Consider the following 20,345-nt stretch of genomic DNA (forward strand, 5'->3'; position numbering starts at 1 on the left):
TTATTATGGGCATTACGAAAAGTATGGGGGAAACAAGGATTCTTGCTTTCAAGGAGCTGGCACTTAATTCTGAAATTAATTAGTGGACGTAAAGATGCTTATGTATTTTGTGAATTCTGATGGTTCTTTAGTAAGAGTATTCTACTTTTGTTTCAAATTTAATTTGAGTTGTTTAGATACCAACGAAGTGAACAGACCTCTTGTATTAAGTATCAGTTAAAGTTTAAGTTAATACTTACAGATCTTGAAAAGAATAATCAAAATAAGTTTTTTGTTGCTGCTCTTAAAGAATTCATTGAGAAACTTGAAAATCTTAGGGATATTTTGGATTTTGTAAAATAGTGTTACAGAATCAGAAGAGAGAATTTTGTCCCCATCTCTTTAATTTTACAGATGGAATACCCACAGATTTAGTTAACTTCAACTTTGGCTAAAGTGACTTTTCCAATTTGTTCTGGTTTTTAATAAAATGTAGTTGTTCCATCCATGCTGTGGTATAAACTGTTCTTACTCATATTTTGAGTATCTTTCCATATCTGAGTATCTCCTACCACTTCATTTTTATTTTAAGTATATTCTGTCAAGGATGAATGACAGTTTACTCAATCTTATTGTTGAACATTTAGATTGTTTCCAGATTTTTTGTTGTTTATAATGCTTTGATGGACATCCTTGAGCCTAGGTCTTTGCTCAGGTACATTAGTATTTCCTAAAGTGCAAATTGCTGGATCAAAGCACATTCTTTTTTTAAAAGCTGTTAAGAAATGTTCTAAATTATTTTCTAGAAAATTTTCTTGAATTTTTAAATTCCTTATCCTCCAGAGGTAGTTGAAAGATTGAATTCTTTATATGGAAATAAACTTGAGGGGCCTTATTTATTTTTAATTTATTTTTAATGTTTATTTATTTTTGAGAGAGAGATAGAACACAAGCTGGGGAGGAGCAGAGAGAGAGGGAGACACAGAATCAGAAGCAGGCTCCAGGCTCTGAGCTGTCAGCACACAGAGCCTGACACGGGGCTTGAAACCACAGTCTGAGATCATGACCTGATCCAAAGTCCGATGCTTAACCGACTCAGCCACCCAGGCACCCCGTGGGGCTTTAAATTAAATAACAATGTACCAAAACAGAGATTACTATATTCTTGTAAGAAATTTTATACACACAGAAAATTTTAATTTTTTAAAATTTAAACATGGGTTTATTTGAATCAGTTTAAAATAGTACATTACAAAGTGTTAGAATAATGTCAGTGCTGTTTTGAGTTCTGAATAATTTTGTGAATATAAAATATATTATAAAATTTTATTTTTTAAAAATGGTTATGTTTTTCTTTTTTCTTTTAGGTGTTGCACCTCCCTCTTTTGTAGCAATTAAGGCAGGAACAACACTGTACCAGCTTACAACAGCAGGGGAGGCTGTTTCCTGGAACTCAGTATTTGTTCTAATGATTTTGGCTCTTCTTTCTATTCTGCCAGCCATCTTCCAAAAAAAACTAAAGCAGAAATTTGAGTGAGAAATCATCTGGGTTTCAGGTTTCCTATCATCATCATCATCATCATCATCATCTCAGGATTGGCAGGCTTAGGTGTTAAAATCACCTCTTCAGTAATTGAAATGAGTTTGTAAAATAAAATTTCCTGTCACACAGTTAAAATAATTCATGTAAGAGGTAAGGGAGAGAAGAAAGTAAAAGTGGAAATTGATACATTACGGAAAGTACTGTCAGTAGTTACGATAGACATCTTCTAAATTACTACTCCAACGGTAGCTGTAGATAATCAGTAGCTGTGTAGTGGGAAATTCTTGATCCAACTGATTCAATTTAATAGTTTCATGAACTGGCTATCATATTTATTCTTGACTTGATAATTTAATATTTTCCTCTCTTTTCCCTTACTAATAACTGAAATAGGGAAAGCAAATACAAAATACAAAAGGAAAGATTCTAGATTTGTAAAAATAGTATTGCAGTTCTTGCTAATGTTAGCCTTCTTCAAGAGCGTAAACTTGAAAACTAAAGCTCAAAAAGGAGATTTACGTTTTCTTCCTTTTTTAACTTTGAGGTAATGGATTTGTTTAGAAGGTACATCTGGTGGACTACTGAATTTGGAAAGGATATCAAGCTGTATCTGTTGTGTAAATTTTATTTTTGTTTATTCCTGTTCTAGATTATCATGGGTTAGTCTGAAATTTAAAATTCTGGCCAGTCTGTTTCCATCTTTTTTTCTAGCTTTCACAGTATTTCTACTGTGCATATAAAAATGGCAATTACATGATAATTGTATTATATTGGTGTTGATGATTTATATTCAGATAATATTTTGTTACACAGTCCCCCTTTACTATCTCAAAAGGGGATCAAAAACAAACATTCAAAGTATGCAGTTTTTAGATGATAGGTTAATTATATTACTTTATATTTTGAAATGGAAGCAGTGGCAGCGCAACACTTAAGTGGTTAAATATAGTTTATTTGTTTCAATAACTGTAAAATTTACCTCATTTATTTATTGGTCTGGTCATTAAAATATGTATTATAATTATCCTTTTTATGCATGATATAAGAATGCCTTGTTTTGGGTTTTTTTGATAGCTTTTTTGTTTGGGGCTGCTTTTGATTAATGCAGTTACCCAATTTAGTGTGTTTACTTTTTATAACTCCAAGTAAAATTAAATCCTTACATGGTAACTACTCTATTTAAATGGTCCTGGAAAAGCTTAAACAGCTTTCTGCTGCTTGCTTAATGGTAATACCCTTGATTTCCTGATTCTAGGACATAGCTGATATCTAAGGTACTTTGTCAGTTTTACCTTCACCCAAGACTGTCACGTTGAAAAGTACTTTAGCTGTGGGAGAAATCCTTGTATGTTTTTATTGTGAGAGGAATGGTCATCCTCAAAGCCTGTTTCTACTACATAATGTGGACTGATTATTTTTTCTATCACAGTATTAACAAATGGATTTATTGTAAATACAAAGAAAATATATTAATTAATATACTATTCTTACGTCACCTGGCCTTTTGTGTGAAATTATTTGTATTCATTTCTAGCAAGGTTTTTCTTCCTTCCTTATTGGCCAGAGATTGAGTGATAAAGCTTTTGTTATTTTTACAAATGAACTTAAAAACAGAAGTCTTTTTGGACAAAGTTCACTAAATATTACTGTATAAAATGTAATTGAGTACATTTTTATCAGACTTTTAAAAATAAAAGTAAGAGCTTGGACTCAAGAGAAGCCTATTTACTCCAGTGTGTATATATTATGTTTATTCTCAGAGTATTATCCCTATCCTTATTGATTCTATCCCTTCGCGGATTATTTTTTTCTGAGTTTCTTAGAAAACTGAGCTGCCACTTGGGTGGGGTATATATTCTTCTCCCAAGAGAATAGCCAGTCTTTTTTAGATTCATCGTAATTGGCTGCACCCTAAATGTAGTCAGTGGTCTATATTCATGGATATGTAGACTTGGTCTGATACCAGATTCAAGCTTCAGCCACATCTTGAAGACAATTACATAATAATAACCACCAGAGAGCAAGTATGTGTACACTGGGAGAGGCAAATAGGCTAACTAGGTAGCTGACCCACTGAGACTGCTAAATAATTAGTTAATGGCCTTTCTCTGGAGTTCTATTTGAATATAATATTTCCAAGATACTTAATAAATGCAAATTAAAATGTAATAAGAATAAGAATAAATTGTACTGAAAAATTTAAATGTAGTACTTGGGATTTATTTCATGGAAGTATTTATGTTAAAACAAACTTGCATTGAATAAAAAGTAACATTCTCCTACAATTCTGATGCACATTTTCACCTCTAAGAACAAAGAAAATTTTGAAGACCTTTTATTTTTATAGTTGGCTTTTGAGAGTCTTAAATCAACTTTTCAAATTGTAGAGGTGGGGCGCCTGGATGGCTCAGTTGATTAAACATGCATCCGTGTGCTGACAGAGTGGAGCCTGCTTGGAATTGTTTCTCCCTCTATCTTGCCTTTCCCCCACTTATGCTGCTCGCTCTCTCTTTCTCAAAATAAATAAATTAAAATTTTAGAGGTAAATAAATGCAGGTAAATATCTAAGTTTCTAGTTTAATGATTTCTTTATAAAAATTCTTTGTTCTTTTGAAAATGGTTAGAATAGGGGCGCCTGGGTGGCGCAGTCGGTTAAGCGTCCGACTTCAGCCAGGTCACGATCTCGCGGTCCGTGAGTTCGAGCCCCGCGTCGGGCTCTGGGCTGATGGCTCAGAGCCTGGAGCCTGTTTCCGATTCTGTGTCTCCCTCTCTCTCTGCCCCTCCCCTGTTCATGCTCTGTCTCTCTCTGTCCCAAAAATAAACGTTGAAAAAAAAATTAAAAAAAAAAAAAAAGGAAAATGGTTAGAATAAATCAAAAGGACTGAAGCTTTCCTCATGTTTAAATGATCATTCACCGCTTGTAGTTTACATGTTTAGAAAGTGGATCTTAGTGCAAAAATATTTTACATATTTTCTTCCTTACCTGGGAAAAACTTGCTAGGCTGGGTGACATTAGGAGGGATTGTTTAAACTCTAGGCCTCATTTTTCTCATCTGGAACAAGTGAGTTCTAAGGTCCAGGTTCCTTACAGCTCAGACATGATAGAATTCTGAAATTAATGAAAAATATTAATAAGCCCCTTTTTTAAATGTTCATTTGTTTTGAGAGAGACCGCACGCATGAATGGGGGAGAGACAGAAAGCGAAGGGGAGAGAGAATCCTAAGCAGGCTTTGTCAGTGCAGAGACCAATGCGGCCTCGATCCCCATTGACCCTGGGTTCATGACCTGTGCCTGAATCAAGAGTTGGATGCTTAACCCCATCGGTGGCACCCCAATAAGCCCTTCTAAATAAAAATATTTAAGCATATCTTGCCTTCTATAGCTTGTTTTATAGCTTATAGTGTGCTTTCATGTACATTATCTCATTTAGACAAATTAACCATTTTATTTGTAATGAAATATTTCAGAAAACAAAAGGGCTATTTCCATTTGCTTACTTTGCTAGTAATACAAAGTAGGGTAAGATGGAAATTGTATAGGGGGCTAAAAGGACTCTTCTAATAGAAAAGTCTTCTTGTCCTGGAAATATTTGGTATGAAAAGCAGAAACCATAATATCAAGTCTTATGATGACCACTAAGTATTAGCAGGGACTGTATTTTCAGAGTAGAAGGTGGGGACACTCACTGAATTCCTAAATCCAAGGTTCAGTATCATCCAGCATCTGGAGCTGTGCCAAATGGATACTCTTGTCATGATGACTGAACTGCTAGGTAAAGAGGGCTGGGGAGTAGAATTGACTCAGTATATTAACCTTGAGAGTTCTGGAGCACCACCTCAAAGTCTGAGGGGAGTTTTAAAAACTACTCAGATCAACATAATAACATGGAAGTCAAGGGAGGGAGGGAATATACTGTTCAAGTTTGTACATTTTAGATGGCAAACTAGTCATATTTTAACATTGTCTCAACTTTCTAGAGTGAGTCTCTAAGAATCTTCATCATGAAATTATAGTCTGGAAGATGATATTTTGTCCAGCATTAACTGATACTTCTTTGAGAAAACGGGTTCTTTCCTGGAAAACTAACAGGCCCAAGGCAGACATGAGTGTGGGTTCAAAACACCTACTTTGACCTTTGAGACAGGATTTCCTGGTGACTAGGTCAGCAGTTGGGCTTGCTTTTAAATTGTTAGAATACCAGTCAAGGTTTGTGATAGTTAATTTTATGTGTCAACTTGTCTGGCCAAGGGATACCCAAATAGCTCGTTAAACCTTTTTATGTGTGTCTGTGAGGGTGTTTCAGAAGAGATTAGCACTTGAATTGGTCAGAGTAAAGCAGATAGCCTTCCCCAAGTCATTGAGGGCCAGAATAGAACAGAATGGTTGAATTCACTCTGACTGTTGAGCTGAGACATTGATCATCTGCCCCTGCCATTCCTGTATCTCAGGCCTTCAGACCTGGACTAGAAACTGCCATCGTTGACTCTCAAGCCTTCCAACTATGCCACAGGCCTTCCTGGGTCTCCAGCTTGCAGACAGCAGATGGTGGGCCCTCTCAGCCTCCATAATCACACTAACCAATGTCTTCTAACAAATCTCTTTACATATCTATATATCTATATCTGTATCTATGTATCTCCTCTTGGTTCTGTTTGTCTGGAGAGCCCTAATTCAAGGTTCTAAGCTACTGTTAACTAGAGACGTGAAGTAGCAATACATATTGCAGAGGAAACTTGGAACTTCTGGCTAGAACATGCCAAAATGTTATATAAGTAGAGGCTTTGGAAGTGATGAAGGAGTAGTGATTGATACAAAACATTACAATTTATCATCAAGAATTATATGTGGTCTTAAAGGTACAAATGCTCATGTCACTGTACTGGTATGCATGACTTCTCATATAATGTATTTGGTAACGTGGATAATCATCAGAATTTATACATACAGCTTCTGGCTACACAAAAGTAGAAAGGAAGAAGAATCTATGTAAGGCTTGGGAGATTTTACATCAAGTCATGTGATAAGGGTGCTATGGGGATGCATCATAGAACATCAATCCTAGCTGAACTCAAACCTTACAGGAGTGAAGAGTTAAGTGTAGGAACTAAGACCACCAAAAACCTGAGAAGCAGTCAAGTCATCTTTCTTAGGGCTGTAATCTGGGTGGAGGAGAAGCAGGATGAGAGACTGGTCATCAGATAGTAATTCTAACCAGTCTTGTTGGGAAGGGAGGCCTCAGTTCAGACTTGAGCTGGAATTGAGTTCAGAGGCCCACGGGGTAAGGTTCCGGGAGTGGAAATAACCACGTTCCTGTTTGGTCAAAATGCTGCCTGAATGCTACCCTGGACATCAATTTACTTCGGCTATGAATGTGTGGAAAGGCATGGTTATGAACAAAACAGAAGCCTAGGAGGCCTTAGAATACACGGGGAAGGTTCTGAGAAAACAAAGGGCTGCTTGGGGGTGGGAGGGCAGGGGTTGGGATCAACACTAACCCATTTGTTACTCTTGTGGTGAAGCTGGACATTTGGGGGGCAGGTTGCATTCATGTCCTGGTACTTTATAAACTGATTATTATTAGGTTTCATTGATTGCAAGCAACAAAACTTGACTCTGGCTTGAGCAAAAGGATTTTTATCAGCATCTCTGGAGGCTGGAACCCAGAAACACTGGAATAACCTCATAGCAGGATGAAAGGCTACTGCTGATGGAATGAATAAATTACTGTCTTAACCATGTTGTCAGTTGCTCTGCATTCACATTCCAGGAGTCACATGCCCACCATTCAGCCAGGGCACCTGATTACAGTTCACCAGACTAATGCAAAAAGAAGTTGGAATGCAGACAGGGAGGAAAAATGGATTCAAGGTAACTAAAAGAGCTGCAGTGACTGAAACTTATGAGTAGAAAACGTGGAGGTCATAGATGCCATGCCATGTCCTTTCCCCTAACAGTGACAGAGACTCTGAAATGAAACCCTAAAACCATCAGGAAGTCCATCTATGATATGCTTTCTTGGCAAGGGACAGAGACAAAAGAGAGACCTGGTTCCGAGGGTGAGGAGAGTGGCAGGCAGAAGACCCTGCCTGGGAACTCACCCAATTTGGAGGTTTTGCTGTTTATGCAATAAGAATATGCAATACAGAACTCTAAAAGTAAAAGTCCCCCAATTTTGCCTGTCAGTCTTTATCCTAAAATGGCTCCATGCACACATCCAGTTTTTTATGCCAAATAGTAGCCATTCTTTATTCTCTCTTCATCCAAATACAGTTAGTTCATCAGCAAGACTTATTAATTGTACCTCCAAAACTCTTGAATCTAACTTCTTCCATTTTTACTGCTAGCATCCTAGTTAGTCCAAGTCCATCATGACCTTTGTTCGGAAGTACCTCAATAACCTCCTAATTTGTCTGCCTTGTCCCAAGCTTGCTTCCTAAACTCCAGTTTTTACACAGCAGCCAGCACAATCTCTTCAAAACTCAAGTTACCTATCAAAGTGGTGAACTAGAATAGCCTGCTGGCTTCCTCTCCAAAATCAACCCTAGAGAAACGATGGAAGCAAGAGAGAAGCACAATTCTGAGAAGTCAACAACAAACCATGAGAAAGCCCTGGGGGGAGAATGAAAGCTTTAGTTAGCTCTGTGTCTGTGTGCATGTGTGTGGTCACTAATATTAGCAGCTATAACCATGGTGGAAGACTAGAGGGCAATGAGACAATGGAGTTTTAAAGTTCTGTTTTTCCCTTCCTGCATTAAATGATAGCTCAGACTTGCCATGTCACCAGAATAACAGGATGGTGCAAAAGCCCTGTTGGGGTGAAGAATTGGTAAATATCACTTCTCTCTCCCTGCTCCTCCATCAAGGACTGGGCGATCATAAACTAAGGAGACTACCTCCTACGCTGGGGTTTCTGACCAAGAGTTTATAGGTAACCTGTTGCGAGCCCTTTTAGTTCCACATGTCCTTGGTTCTGCCTGTACAGACCCCCACCACTGTGACTTCCTGCAGAGCCAGCTCCTGGATGAGGAGATGAAACTCAGCAAGAAGCTGGCCATCACCTGACTAATCTCCGCAGGCTTGTTCCCAGACTGGGCTGGGCGAGGATCTCTTCGAAAAGCTCATCCTCCTCATTAGATGTATTTACTCTTCTGCTTCTCTTAACATGGGAGATCCTTGGGCACAGGACCTTTGCTGGTGGGAGGGAAGGTTGATGGGGTCTCAACCGACTGGTATTGCTTGAAGAAATGAAGGGGTAAAGGAACTACAAACCCTCAGGAGGTGGGAGAGCAAGTAGTATGAGTGTGGACAAAGTGTAGTTGGAGGGACAAGATGTGGGGCCAGCGTTGTGCAACTTCAGGGAGTGGAAGCTGGGCCTGGAGCTTTTCTATTTACAGTCAAAGCCCGGATCTGAGGCTTCATAAGAAGATCTTGAGCAGAATGGACTTTTCAACTCATACTTTGAAAAAAGAGAAGTGCTGTTGAAAAAGCTCTGAACATGAAGTCTGGGAGTTGGGACCATCACAGCAAGGGATCAGTGTCATCAAACTACTCCAGGTTTGTTTGTTTGAAGAAAGGGTTTAATGAATAAATGCATACTTACAAGTTGTGCATTGTATTTTTTTTAATTGACCAGATGTTTTAGCTTAGTTTCATCATTATTAATGGTGGTATGGTAGGGGTGTATTCCAGTAGAACGTGTGATGTTTGGGAGTTGATTTCAAGCAAGTTGATTTTGAGCAAATTCTAGAAATTTTAAACGCAAAAGAGAACCTAATGAAGGGAATTGTAGGTTTTATGAAATTATTGAAACGTTTGGAGGAGCAGGTGTTAGACTGAAGATCAAAGAATGACTCCTAGAAAACTCCAGAACTGGCAGTAATTGTGTTCAGGAATTCACCAAATAGCTATGATTCAGAATTTAGGAGGACAGGATCTAAGCTACTGTATCAACCATTGCTGCTTCTTAGATCCTGGAAGAAAGAGGCTGCTACTTTTGTCACTGAAATTTTGTCACATCATCCACAAAGCTGGAGATGGACCATTGGCATCTCTACAATCCTTCCTGCCAGTGGAACACTGCCAAAAGCAGCAGGAAAATAGCCTTTGTTTTTCTTTTCCATTCAAATTTCTTGCAAGGGATTCTAATTTGTGAAAACTATTTTGCATGCAGAATTCTAGTTTTTAGCGTTTGTAGCTTTCCAGCCTCTGCAATATAGAAATAATCAGGGCCACCTACATAATTTGCAGGGCTCAGTGCAAAAATGAAAATGCAGAGCCCTTTATTTAAAAAGCAGGAAAAAAAAGTTACCATTAAAGGTAGTAAAATATAGAGTTTTCTTTTCTTCCAGGGTCTCCTCTTGACTTGGATATGGTGTTTGTCTTTTCTTTCTTACTTTTTTTTTTTTTTTTAAGTAGTCTTTATGCCCAGCACAGAGCCCAATGCGGGGCCTGAACTCATAACCCTGAGATCAAGACCCAAGCTGAGATCAAGAGCCAGCCCTTAACTGACTGAGCCACCCAGGTGCCCCTAGTGTTTTTATTTTCTACTTAATGTTATTGTAAGTAAAGAAAGATTAAAATTGTAATTTGTTAGCTTGAAATTTACATTTATTTTTATTTTGTGCCATGCCAGCCTTAAATGCAAATATTAAGAGTATTTAACTGCATGTGGAATCTCTGAAATTATACGGTTCTACTTTAAAGCTCATACACGCATATGTATTTAATTCTAACATGAATAGTAGAAATGCTGCAGAAGGTAACTCAACTGTTTTTATTTCATTTCTGATGTGAGCACATTCTACCAACAGCTTCTACTTTCAACTTAGTGATGAGTAAAGAAGGGCCCAAAGGAGAAGGAACTATGGGTGCCCTATTTTTCCCTTTCCTTCTATGTCATCATTTTTAGCAAGTGATTGTTACAAGGAAGACACATACATAAAAATGTGGTAGCATTCCTCTGTCGTTCGTGTCTTAGAATGCCATTGCCTTCTTTCTGTGTTAGAGCCTGGGTGGCTCAGTTGGTTAAACATCTGACTCTTGGTTTCTACTCAGGTCATGATCTCACAGTTCATGAGTTCGAGTCCTGCATTAGGCTCTGTGTTGACAGTGTAGAGCCTGCTTGGGATTCTCTCTCTCTCTCTCTCTCTCTCTCTCTCTCTTTCTCTGCCCCTCCCCTGCTCCCTCTCTCTGTCTCTCTTTCAAAATAAATAAATACAGTTAAAATTTTTTTTTAAAGAAGCAAGTTCTGGTTTAAATGGAAAGCATGTCCTGTCAGGACAGTCAGCACCCCTGCTTATGCAGTTGTGGATATAACATGCTAGTTTTTGGGGTTTCTTTAATGTTTCTTTCTTTTTGAGAGGGACAGAGACAGAGACAGAGCATGAGCAGGGGAGGGACAGAGAGAGAAGGAGACACAGAATCTGAAGCAAGCTCCAGGATCTGAGCTGTCAGCACAGAGCCCAAAGTGGGGCTCAAACCCACGAACCGCGAGATCATGACCTGAGCCAAAGTCAGAGCTTAACCGACTGAGCCACCCAGGCACCCCATAACATGCTAGCTTTGCTGAGCCCTCAGGTATCACAGGCACACTGGAATTGTCTGCTCATGGAATATTGCAAATGCTGTATGGGAATGAAGCAGCAAGGAAGAGCAGGTGTGCACATTGCCTATATAGCATCTGCTCATGTGCACGCCACTTTGTCCCATCAGACTTCACTTACAAAATACATGTTCAGGGGCCCCTGGGTGGCGCAGTCGGTTAAGCGTCCGACTTCAGCCAGGTCACGATCTCACGGTCCGTGAGTTCGAGCCCCGCGTCAGGCTCTGGGCTGATGGCTCAGAGCCTGGAGCCTGTTTCCGATTCTGTGTCTCCCTCTCTCTCTGCCCCTCCCCCGTTCATGCTCTGTCTCTCTCTGTCCCAAAAATAAATAAACGTTGAAAAAAAAATTAAAAAAACAAAAACAAAAACAAAATACATGTTCAGAGATAAAGTTATTAAGAATTTTAAAACAGCAACAGCAAAGCATTAAACCAAGTTCATGGGCCTTCTGAATACAGAGCCCTGTGCATAGGAAATACCCATGAAGCTGGCCCTAGGCATAACAAAAGGAGGTAGGAATGGATGTTGACTGTGAACCACTTTCTACTTTTGTGAAGCCCGGTTATGCTTACTGTGTCCTGCTGTTTACTGGCACCACTTTGGGCAATGTAGAAAAAAAGCAGTCCCTCTGTTAGACCTTACTGATTTTGAGTGAACTAGAAAAAGGTGCCCTTTCTTAAGATACTTTACTGCCATCTGTTGGAAAACTGTCATAACTTTATAAATTAATGCTGACTACAATGAATGGTGTCTCTTGGGCAATGCTCAATCTGTAAAAATGTGAGTGGCAGCCCTGCCTGTTACCTTCAGGGTCCCTGGGCACCAGAGGCATACACGCTGACAACTCACGACCTGAGCTTGGCAACTTCAGTGGGCAGAGGGCAGGGGTTGAGGTGGCAGACCTACAGGTGGCCCAGGCATACCTCTGAATTCCGGCCTCAGAAGCATTCGGTTGAGAATCAAGACCAGTTGTTCCTCTTTTTACATTGTCCCGCCCCTTGGCAGCCCATGAAGATTGTCACAGTGGGGGCTTTTGGCCAGTTCCAACATCTGACAAAGCCTACTGGGTGGAAATAGTATTTTTTATCTAGAACAAGACTATACAGGCGAAAATAAAATTTAAAAAAATTTCCTTTTTTTTTTTTTTTTGGCTTTTGGCTGGAATTACATTAACTCTTTGTGATCCACATATCTTGTGCTAATGAAAAAATCTTAACATCAGATAAATGTACCTTTGTTTATAAAAAATAGGAAAACTGACTATAAATGCAATTTGTTCAGAGATCTTTCTAATTATAGGGCCCTTGGGGTGGGAAAGCAATAAAAGGACTCCCAAAGATGCAGTTATTGGAAACCCTGCTCATGCATAGGCCCTTCTTCACTGATGTGGGTAAGCCAAAGACTTGAGGGAGCAATGGGTCTGCCTGAGGTCACAACATCTGAGTAAACTGCAGAGTTAGGATTCTGACTTGGGCATCAGAATCAAGTGGCTCCTGAGCCTGGCACCTTTTCAATCCCCAAGAGTGGAAGAGTGGGCATCTGCTTCTTTCTTCCTCCTCCTTCTCTTCTTCTTCCTCCTGAAATTTCATGAACCTTTATTCAGATTCAGAAAGAACCCAAACCATTTCATTAACATTTGCCAAAAGATTACTGGATATTGTGACTGCATTGCATTTATAACAGTGGCTAAGAATTCTTTTGTAAGCTCCACACTTACTAGTGAACCAATGATATCTCTTCTTTGTCCACAGAATACATTAAACTGTACTCTTAAAAGTGGAGCGTCTCCTTATGCATGGGTAAAGACAAAGTGTTCTCCAAATACGGTCTAGGACATATTGTTCTGAACTTTGGAAATACAGTTCATTTTGTGATTACAGTTAATTTTTTTTTAAAGTTTATTTGGGGGCGGGGCACAGAGAGGACAAGAGAGAGAATCCCAATCAGGCTCCACACTGGCAGCGCAGAGCCTGACACAGGGTCAAACTCATGAACCAAACTGTGAGATCATGACCTGAGCCCAAGTTGGATGCTTAACTGACTGAGCCACCCAGACTCCCCTTGATGTGCTGTTTTAATTCTGTCAATATTATTACTGTAAATTTAATCATCTCAATAATTAAATACCATTAGTTTTCTCTATAGTAATTCTGGTATCATTTTTCTGTCACACTAAAAGCAGATTGATATAACTTGGAAAACTGATAGTGTAACTGTATGTTTTTGTTTACAGTCAGCTGGGAAAAAAGTTCTAAAATATTCAATTATCAATTTTATATGTGTTTTCCCATTTTTTATTAAGGTATCATTTACATATAGTTAAATTAACCCTTTTTAGTATGGTTTCATGAGATATGACAAATAGAAACAATTACGTAACCTCCATCACAATCAAGTTGTATTACAATTCCATCACCCCCAAAGAAATTTTTGAGAGTTCAGCCACAGTTAAATATATCTTCCTTTTGGGATCTTGTCCAAGGGCCTTTCACTTCCCTCACTAGACCATCTGGCCTTTCCCAGGAAGTTCTTAGCCCTCAAGTTGATGGGAATAGCGAGGCCACTGTGTTCACAGTCCAAGGGAGAGGGCTGGCAACAGCACATATAAGGCCATGTACCCAGACTCTCAAAAGAGTCCTCAACCTAGGAGGATTGAGGGGAGGAGTGGACCACCAGTGAGTCACTCCTGGGTTTGTCAAGAGGCAAAGGTACCCTATACTTACCTGTTCTTGCCACTCTGCCCTGCCTTAACCTCCTCAGGTACACACAACACACAGTTATTTACATGTGCACATACACAAAAATATCTCTAATATACATAAATACATACATATACATGATCAACCCTATGCACAAATGTTCACTGACATATAAACTCAGACATGTACGTAGACATGCACATGCATGTGCTCATGAACGACTTCTGGGAAAGTTGCAACATGTGCGGACATTATCTGCAATTTGCTCTTCCTGTTGCTCAATTTCATACTTCCCCATGCCAGAAGACATCAGATGCTGCTTGATTCTGACTCTTCCTTGGGGCTTCTCTCTTGCTATAGGTTATGGTAGCTAAAGGGTGATTTCTAATTTTCAACCAATTCAGGGAGTTTGTGTCATTGAGAGACAGAACGAGCCTGATGCTCATTATGAATGAGATATTGGGGGCTGGTGGGACAATAGGGCATGGGAAAGTAAAGCCTGTGTGACTTCTTTCGTAGACATGGATCACTGTGCAGAAGCAGCTGGCTGCCAGAGATGGCTGTGAGGGTATCAGTCTATATCTAGCTGAATTTGTGTCTCTAGTCTTAAGAAAGCCCATATTGTAAAGCTTACATTTTTCTGGATCATCAATAGGATGGTGCACATGGTGAATTTTGCACATGGTGAACTCTTCACTGAGCATTGGAGAGAATTTTGAGCACCTGTGGGTTCATCAGCTGATCTTTCTTGAATAATGTGCTGTGAGCTGGGGAGTGGGCAGGTTCTACTTGGGTGGAGTCAAGTTAATTCCGGTCTTGCTAGAGGAAGTGCCCCTGCTAGCACAGGCCATAGACTATTTCTGGAAGGATAAACAAAGCATTGCGAACATTGATTGCTTTGGGGGAAGGAAACTGAGTAGCTGGTATCAAGGCCCTGTGTGGTGAGATGGGGAGGGCTCTGGGAGTTCTCAGTGGAGGACCCTTAGAAGAGGCAGGGCATGAGCTCAGCCCTGAATGGGGTCAATAAGTGAAGGAGGACAATTAATCTGGTATTAGCTTGGAATCCAGCATTGGCCCTACCTCCTTTTCAGAGGTTCTACATAGAACCAAGGCAAGAATGTATAGATGAAAAGGTTAGGGAGGTTGTCCCAACCTCCTTGCCTATCTAGTATGTCAGGCCAGCAGAGGGTCCTCATATTTGCCTGGCACAGTGTCCCACAACTTGCTTTTCCCTTTGGGCCAGGACAGGCCTAGCTTAGAAGGAGAAGGTGGGGATGTCCCTGTTCCCTGAGTTTTTTGTGGACAAAGACCATTGACCCAGTGATTTTTGGACCCACATAGCTCTTCCTTTTGGAATTACAAGTCTGAGTTGGAGCAGCAGGGCCCCATTCTAAAGCCTGAACTGCTAGGGCTGTTATCAGGGAGGGTCAGGGAGAAGGTTTTATACATGTTTGCTGACACAAATCAGAGAAAATGAGGTGGGAAAGGAGGTGCATGGCAGGAGCTATAAACATGTGGTTCACTTTGGACTTTCCAAATTCTGAGGGGGGATGGGTAATGGACACTTTGGTCCCAAAGAGGGTGGCCGCTTGGAAAATAGTGAGCAGTAAGGCTTGACTAGACATATAGATGGTGTGAAGGGAGATTCTTGGAAGAATAATAGGATGGGTGGGTTGAGCCTGGATCAAAGAGAGCCTTAACAGTCACACTAGAAAGAGTTAGTATCCTACTAGCAATTTAGCATGACCAGAGTTACGTGGATGGCACATTAATCTTGTGTGAGTAAGCGAGACGGGAGAAAGGGGATGGCATTTAAAAAGTTTTAATATTATTTATTTTTGAAGAGATAATACATTAAAATGGTTTAAAACTCAAAAAGTACAAAACAATATAAGATGAAACGTTTCCCTTCTATTTCTTATCCCAGCCATTCAGTTTCCTTCCCTAGGAGTAACCAACTTTAATAATGTCTTATTTTTCCAAAAATAGTATTATGTGTATACAAGAAAGTACATAGTTCTTTTATTTTCTCTTTTTTACACAGACGCTAACATATTATACACCCTTCTTTTTCTTACATGTTTCATCTCATTTAATTAATGCAGCAAACATGTAAGCCAGTAATATCTCTATTTTACAGATGAGGCAATCGAGGCATAGAGGGGTTAAAAAATTTACCTAAAATTACAGATTTTATAAATGGTAAAGTTGAGATTTGAACCTGGAGAGTCTGATTTCAGAGACCCATATTATTATAGGAATATATTATAATACCAATATTTATTGCACCAAAAATCCTAGCGGTAAAATTTATAAATCAGGAAACTGATCCCTTTCACATCAACTAAGAAGTGCTATCTTAGCATAAGTGTCTGTAAGGTAATTTTCAATTATTGACAGAATTTTCAGTTCTAGTAAGAGCTGTCTTTCGTCTATCTCACCTAGAGCCTTCTGGTCGCAGACCTCCTCCGAGAAGTTTCCCGTCCATAGCAGAGGCTCTTCAGGTTTTCCTCGGTCATTAGGTTCACAGTCTCAGTCCATTTGAGGAGGAACATTGGTATTATAGCAGCAGCATTTACTAAGGAACTTGATCCTGTACAGAAACTTTTCATCGATAAGATTAGAGAATAGAGAACTAAGCACAGGCATCTGGAGGACGTGTTGATATTGGCCCAGAGTACCAGAAAGAGCCGGAGAGGGAGTTTTTCAAAACTTAACCAAATGTATGGTAAAGCAGACATGAATACATTCCCTAACTTCACATTTGAAGATCCCAAATCTGAAGCCATCGAAAAACTCCAGTCCTGAAGAAATAATGTAAAATTTATTTGGCAATTTGTCCTAGATTAGTTGCACAACTGGTCAGAAGTATCAGAATAAATATGTATTTCTCAACTGTCAAAAAGAAGTAAAAAGCTGTCTTTCAATACATGAGTTTATTTTCTCTACATTAAAAAAAAAAAAATCTCTGATGGGGTGCCTGGGTGGCTCAGTCGGTTAAGCATCCAACTTCGGCTCAGGTCATGATCTTGGTGGTTCAGGGGTTTGAGCCCCCCATTGGGCTCTGTGCTGACAGCTTAGGGCCTGGAGCTTGCTTTGGATTCTATGTCTCCCACTCTCTCTGCCCTTACCCTGCTCATACTCTGTCTCTCTTTCTCTCTCAAAAATAAACGCGAGTGTGTAAGGGTCAGAGAGAGAGGGGAGACACAGAATCTGAAGCAGGCCCCAGGCTCCGAGCTGTCAGCACAGAGCCCGACACAGGGCTCAAACCCATGAGCTGTGAGATCATGACCGGAGCTGAAGTCAGATGCTCAACTGACTGAGCCACCCAGACACACTTACTTTTTCATTTTTAAAAACTAGTGTCCAGGAAGTAAGTTCAGAACAACTAAATAAAGATGAGTTACCTTGAAATTGCATTATTTTTCCAAATGTGGGATTTTTCTCAATTTAAAAATTTGTGGCAAAATAAATGTACATAACATAAAATTTACCATATTAATAATGTTTAAGTGTACAGTTCAGTGGTATTAAGTACATTTATAATGTGTAACCATCACCACCGTCCATCTCTAAAACTCTTTTCATCATGCAAAATGGGAACTCTATACCCATTCAATAATGACTTGTCACTCATTCTTTTCTCCCCTGGCAACCACCATTCTACTTTCAAGTCCCTAGGATTTTGACTAGTCTAGGCAACTCAAGTAAGTGGAATCATATAGTATTTGTCTTTTTGTGACAGGATTATTTCATCTAGTGTAATGTCCTCAAAGTTCATCCATGTTGTAGCACGTGTCTTCTTTTCCTTCTTTTTAAGGCTGAAAAATATTCCATTGTGTATATATACTACATTTCACCTATCCATTCATTCATGGATGGACATTTGGGTTGCTTTCACATTTTAGCTATTATACACACTGTTTTACACTTGCTTTTTACATTAACAGTGTATCTTGGATATTTTTCTACATCAGTACACAATGTGTCTCCTTTTTTTATCTTTCCTTCTTTTTATTTTTTTGTTTTACAAAATACTTCAATTTTTTGCACAAACTTTAGTTTCTTTGACTTGTCCCCTGTAGCTGGATATTTGGATTGTTACACGTTGGTTTTGTTTTTGTTGCTACATACTATGATGTATATATTTACTTATCTCTCTCTCTCTCTATCTAAATATGATCCATCATATATACGATCCAAGATACACCAATGACCTCATCCCATCCTTCAAAGCAGGGTTTGGCTCTGCTGTTGGGCTGATCTGTTGCGATCATATCCTCCTTCCCCTTTACTTTGCTATTGCTTTTTCAGGCTACAGGCTCACAAGGTACAGCCCTGCTGTTCCTACATTCCTTCGGGGCAGAGCCAACATTCAAGGGAGTAATAAAAAGGCAAATAATTTGGTGTCCCTTCAAACTGGTTTTTTTTGTTGTTGTTGTTGCAGGAATTCTCTCTTTTTTTTAATTTTTTACTTTTAGAATTTTTTTTAAAGTATTTGTTTATTTTTTAATTACATCCATATTAGTTAGCATATAGTGAAACAATGATTTCAGGAGTAGATTCCTTAATGCCCCTTACCCATTTAGCCCGTCCCCCCTCCCACACCCCCTCCAGTAACCCTCAGTTTGTTCTCCATATTTATGAGTCTCTTCTGTTTTGTCCCCCTCCCTGTTTTTATATTATTTTTATTTCCCTTCCCTATGTTCATCTGTTTTGTCTCTTAAAGTCCTCATATGAGTGAAGTCATATGATTTTTGTCTTTCTCTGGCTGACTAATTTCACTTAGCATAATACCCTCCAGTTCCATCCACGTAGTTGCAGATGACAAGATTTCCTTCATAGTACTCCATTGTGTATATATATATATACCACATCTTCTTTAACCAATATCCATCTATCTTTCCATACTTTGGCTATTGTTGATAGTGCTGCTATAAATGTGCGGGTGCATGTGTCCCTTCGAAACAGCACACCTGTATCCCTTGGATAAATGCCTAGTAGTGCAATCGCTGGGTCGTAGGGTAGTTCTGTTTTTAGTTTTTTGAGGAACCTCCATACTGTTTTCCAGAGTGGCTGCACCAGCTTGCATTCCCACCCTTCAAACTAGTTTAAAATACTTGTTGAGGGGTGCCTGGCTAGTTCAGTCAGTAGAGCATGTGACTCTTGATTTGGGGGTCATGAGTTCAAGCCCCACATTGGGCACAGAACTTACCTAAAAAAAAAATTATTAAATAGATATATATCAAGCAAAAAGAACTGATTTATTAATAAAAATGGTATATTTTTATATTAAAATGAGGGATTTATTACATTCATTGTATATATCATTGTGTTTTATTCAATGTGAATTTGTTTTTATTTCCCAGTTTTTCCACTATTGATATCATTATCTAGCAACATTCATTAAAAGTAGAGGTAACTTATAAAGTTCCAAAGTATTTTTTGAAATATGCTTAGTAATTTTCTGGATTTAATATAACCAAAATGTTTCACACTTTCAGTAGCTTGTTCTTTTTTCAGTTTCCTTTTATAATTTTCTGAGCCAGACAATTTTAAAGGGATTATAAGTTAGAAAGCATTGTGCTATGCTTTAATCATTATTTTCTGTAACTAAGAGATTTCTCTAATGTGTGTGTGGAGAGAAAGAGAGAGAGAGAGAGAGAGACAGAGAAATCAAGAACGAGTGTAAGGTTTTTGCATGAGCTGAAAGAATGGGGTTTCCATTTGCTTATATGGGGAAAGAGTGTGGAAGGGGCAGCATCATGGAGACAAATCAGAAATACAATTTGGAATATGAAATGCCTTTTAGACCTCCAAACTGAGATGTTAAGAAGTCAGTTAGATATACAAATCTTGAGTTCAGGGACAAGTTCTAGGCAGAGTTAATATACATAAAGTGCTTAAAACAGTGCCTTGGAGATATATATAAAGTTCATTTATTTGGAGAGAGAACGCGAATGGGGGAGAGGGGCAGGGGGAGAGAGAGAATCACAAGCAGTCTCCATGCTCAGTGCAGAGCCCAACAAGGGGCTCGATCCCACAACTCTGGGATCATGACCTGAGTAGAAATCAGGAGTCAGATACTCAACTGACTGAGCCACCCAGGTGCCCCTCAATCTTCTATATTATGGATAGTGCTTTCTGTAACTTGTTTACAAAGTCCCTACCCAGGGTTAGAAATGTATTTGTTAATATTATCTTTAGAAGATTTAAACTTTTGTTCATGACATTTATAACTTCTTAATACATCTCAAGTTGACTTTGTTCTGGAGCCTTTCCTCTACATGCTTGATTCAGAGATCCAGGCTCCTTCTGTCTTCTGTTTCACCTTTCCTTAGAACCTCAGAATTCTTCTAGCTGGTGAAAAGCCTACAAGAGAGACTGAAGCCTCATTTACTTCTTAAATACACTGACCCAGCAGTGACACACATAAATTCCTGCACATATTCCATTGGTAAGAACTAGTCACATGGCCACATCTAGATGCAAGTGGGACTGGGAAATGTTGCCATGAGCAGA

At 39.1% G+C, this 20,345-nt stretch overlaps 1 protein-coding gene and 1 pseudogene across 3 annotated transcripts in view; both read left to right on the forward strand.

The window, feature by feature from the left end:
• The window catches only part of TMEM41B (transmembrane protein 41B), a 41,068-nt gene extending 37,342 nt beyond the window's left edge, over positions 1-3,726 (forward strand). For all 3 annotated transcript variants that reach the window (XM_040456919.1, XM_040456918.1, XM_040456920.1), the window contains one exon: positions 1,347-3,726. In XM_040456919.1, coding sequence (XP_040312853.1) covers positions 1,347-1,516 — 170 coding nt within the window. In that variant the 3' untranslated portion in view covers positions 1,517-3,726. The remainder of the gene's footprint in view (positions 1-1,346) is intronic.
• Positions 3,727-14,379: 10,653 nt separating this feature from the next.
• On the forward strand, positions 14,380-16,690 carry LOC121018292 (ATP synthase-coupling factor 6, mitochondrial-like; annotated as a pseudogene).
• The last annotated feature ends 3,655 nt before the right edge of the window (positions 16,691-20,345 follow it).

Source organism: Herpailurus yagouaroundi, unplaced genomic scaffold, assembly GCF_014898765.1.
Source record: "Herpailurus yagouaroundi ecotype Mexico unplaced genomic scaffold, PumYag 218, whole genome shotgun sequence".
In the NCBI taxonomy this organism is placed as follows: domain Eukaryota; kingdom Metazoa; phylum Chordata; class Mammalia; order Carnivora; family Felidae; genus Herpailurus; species Herpailurus yagouaroundi.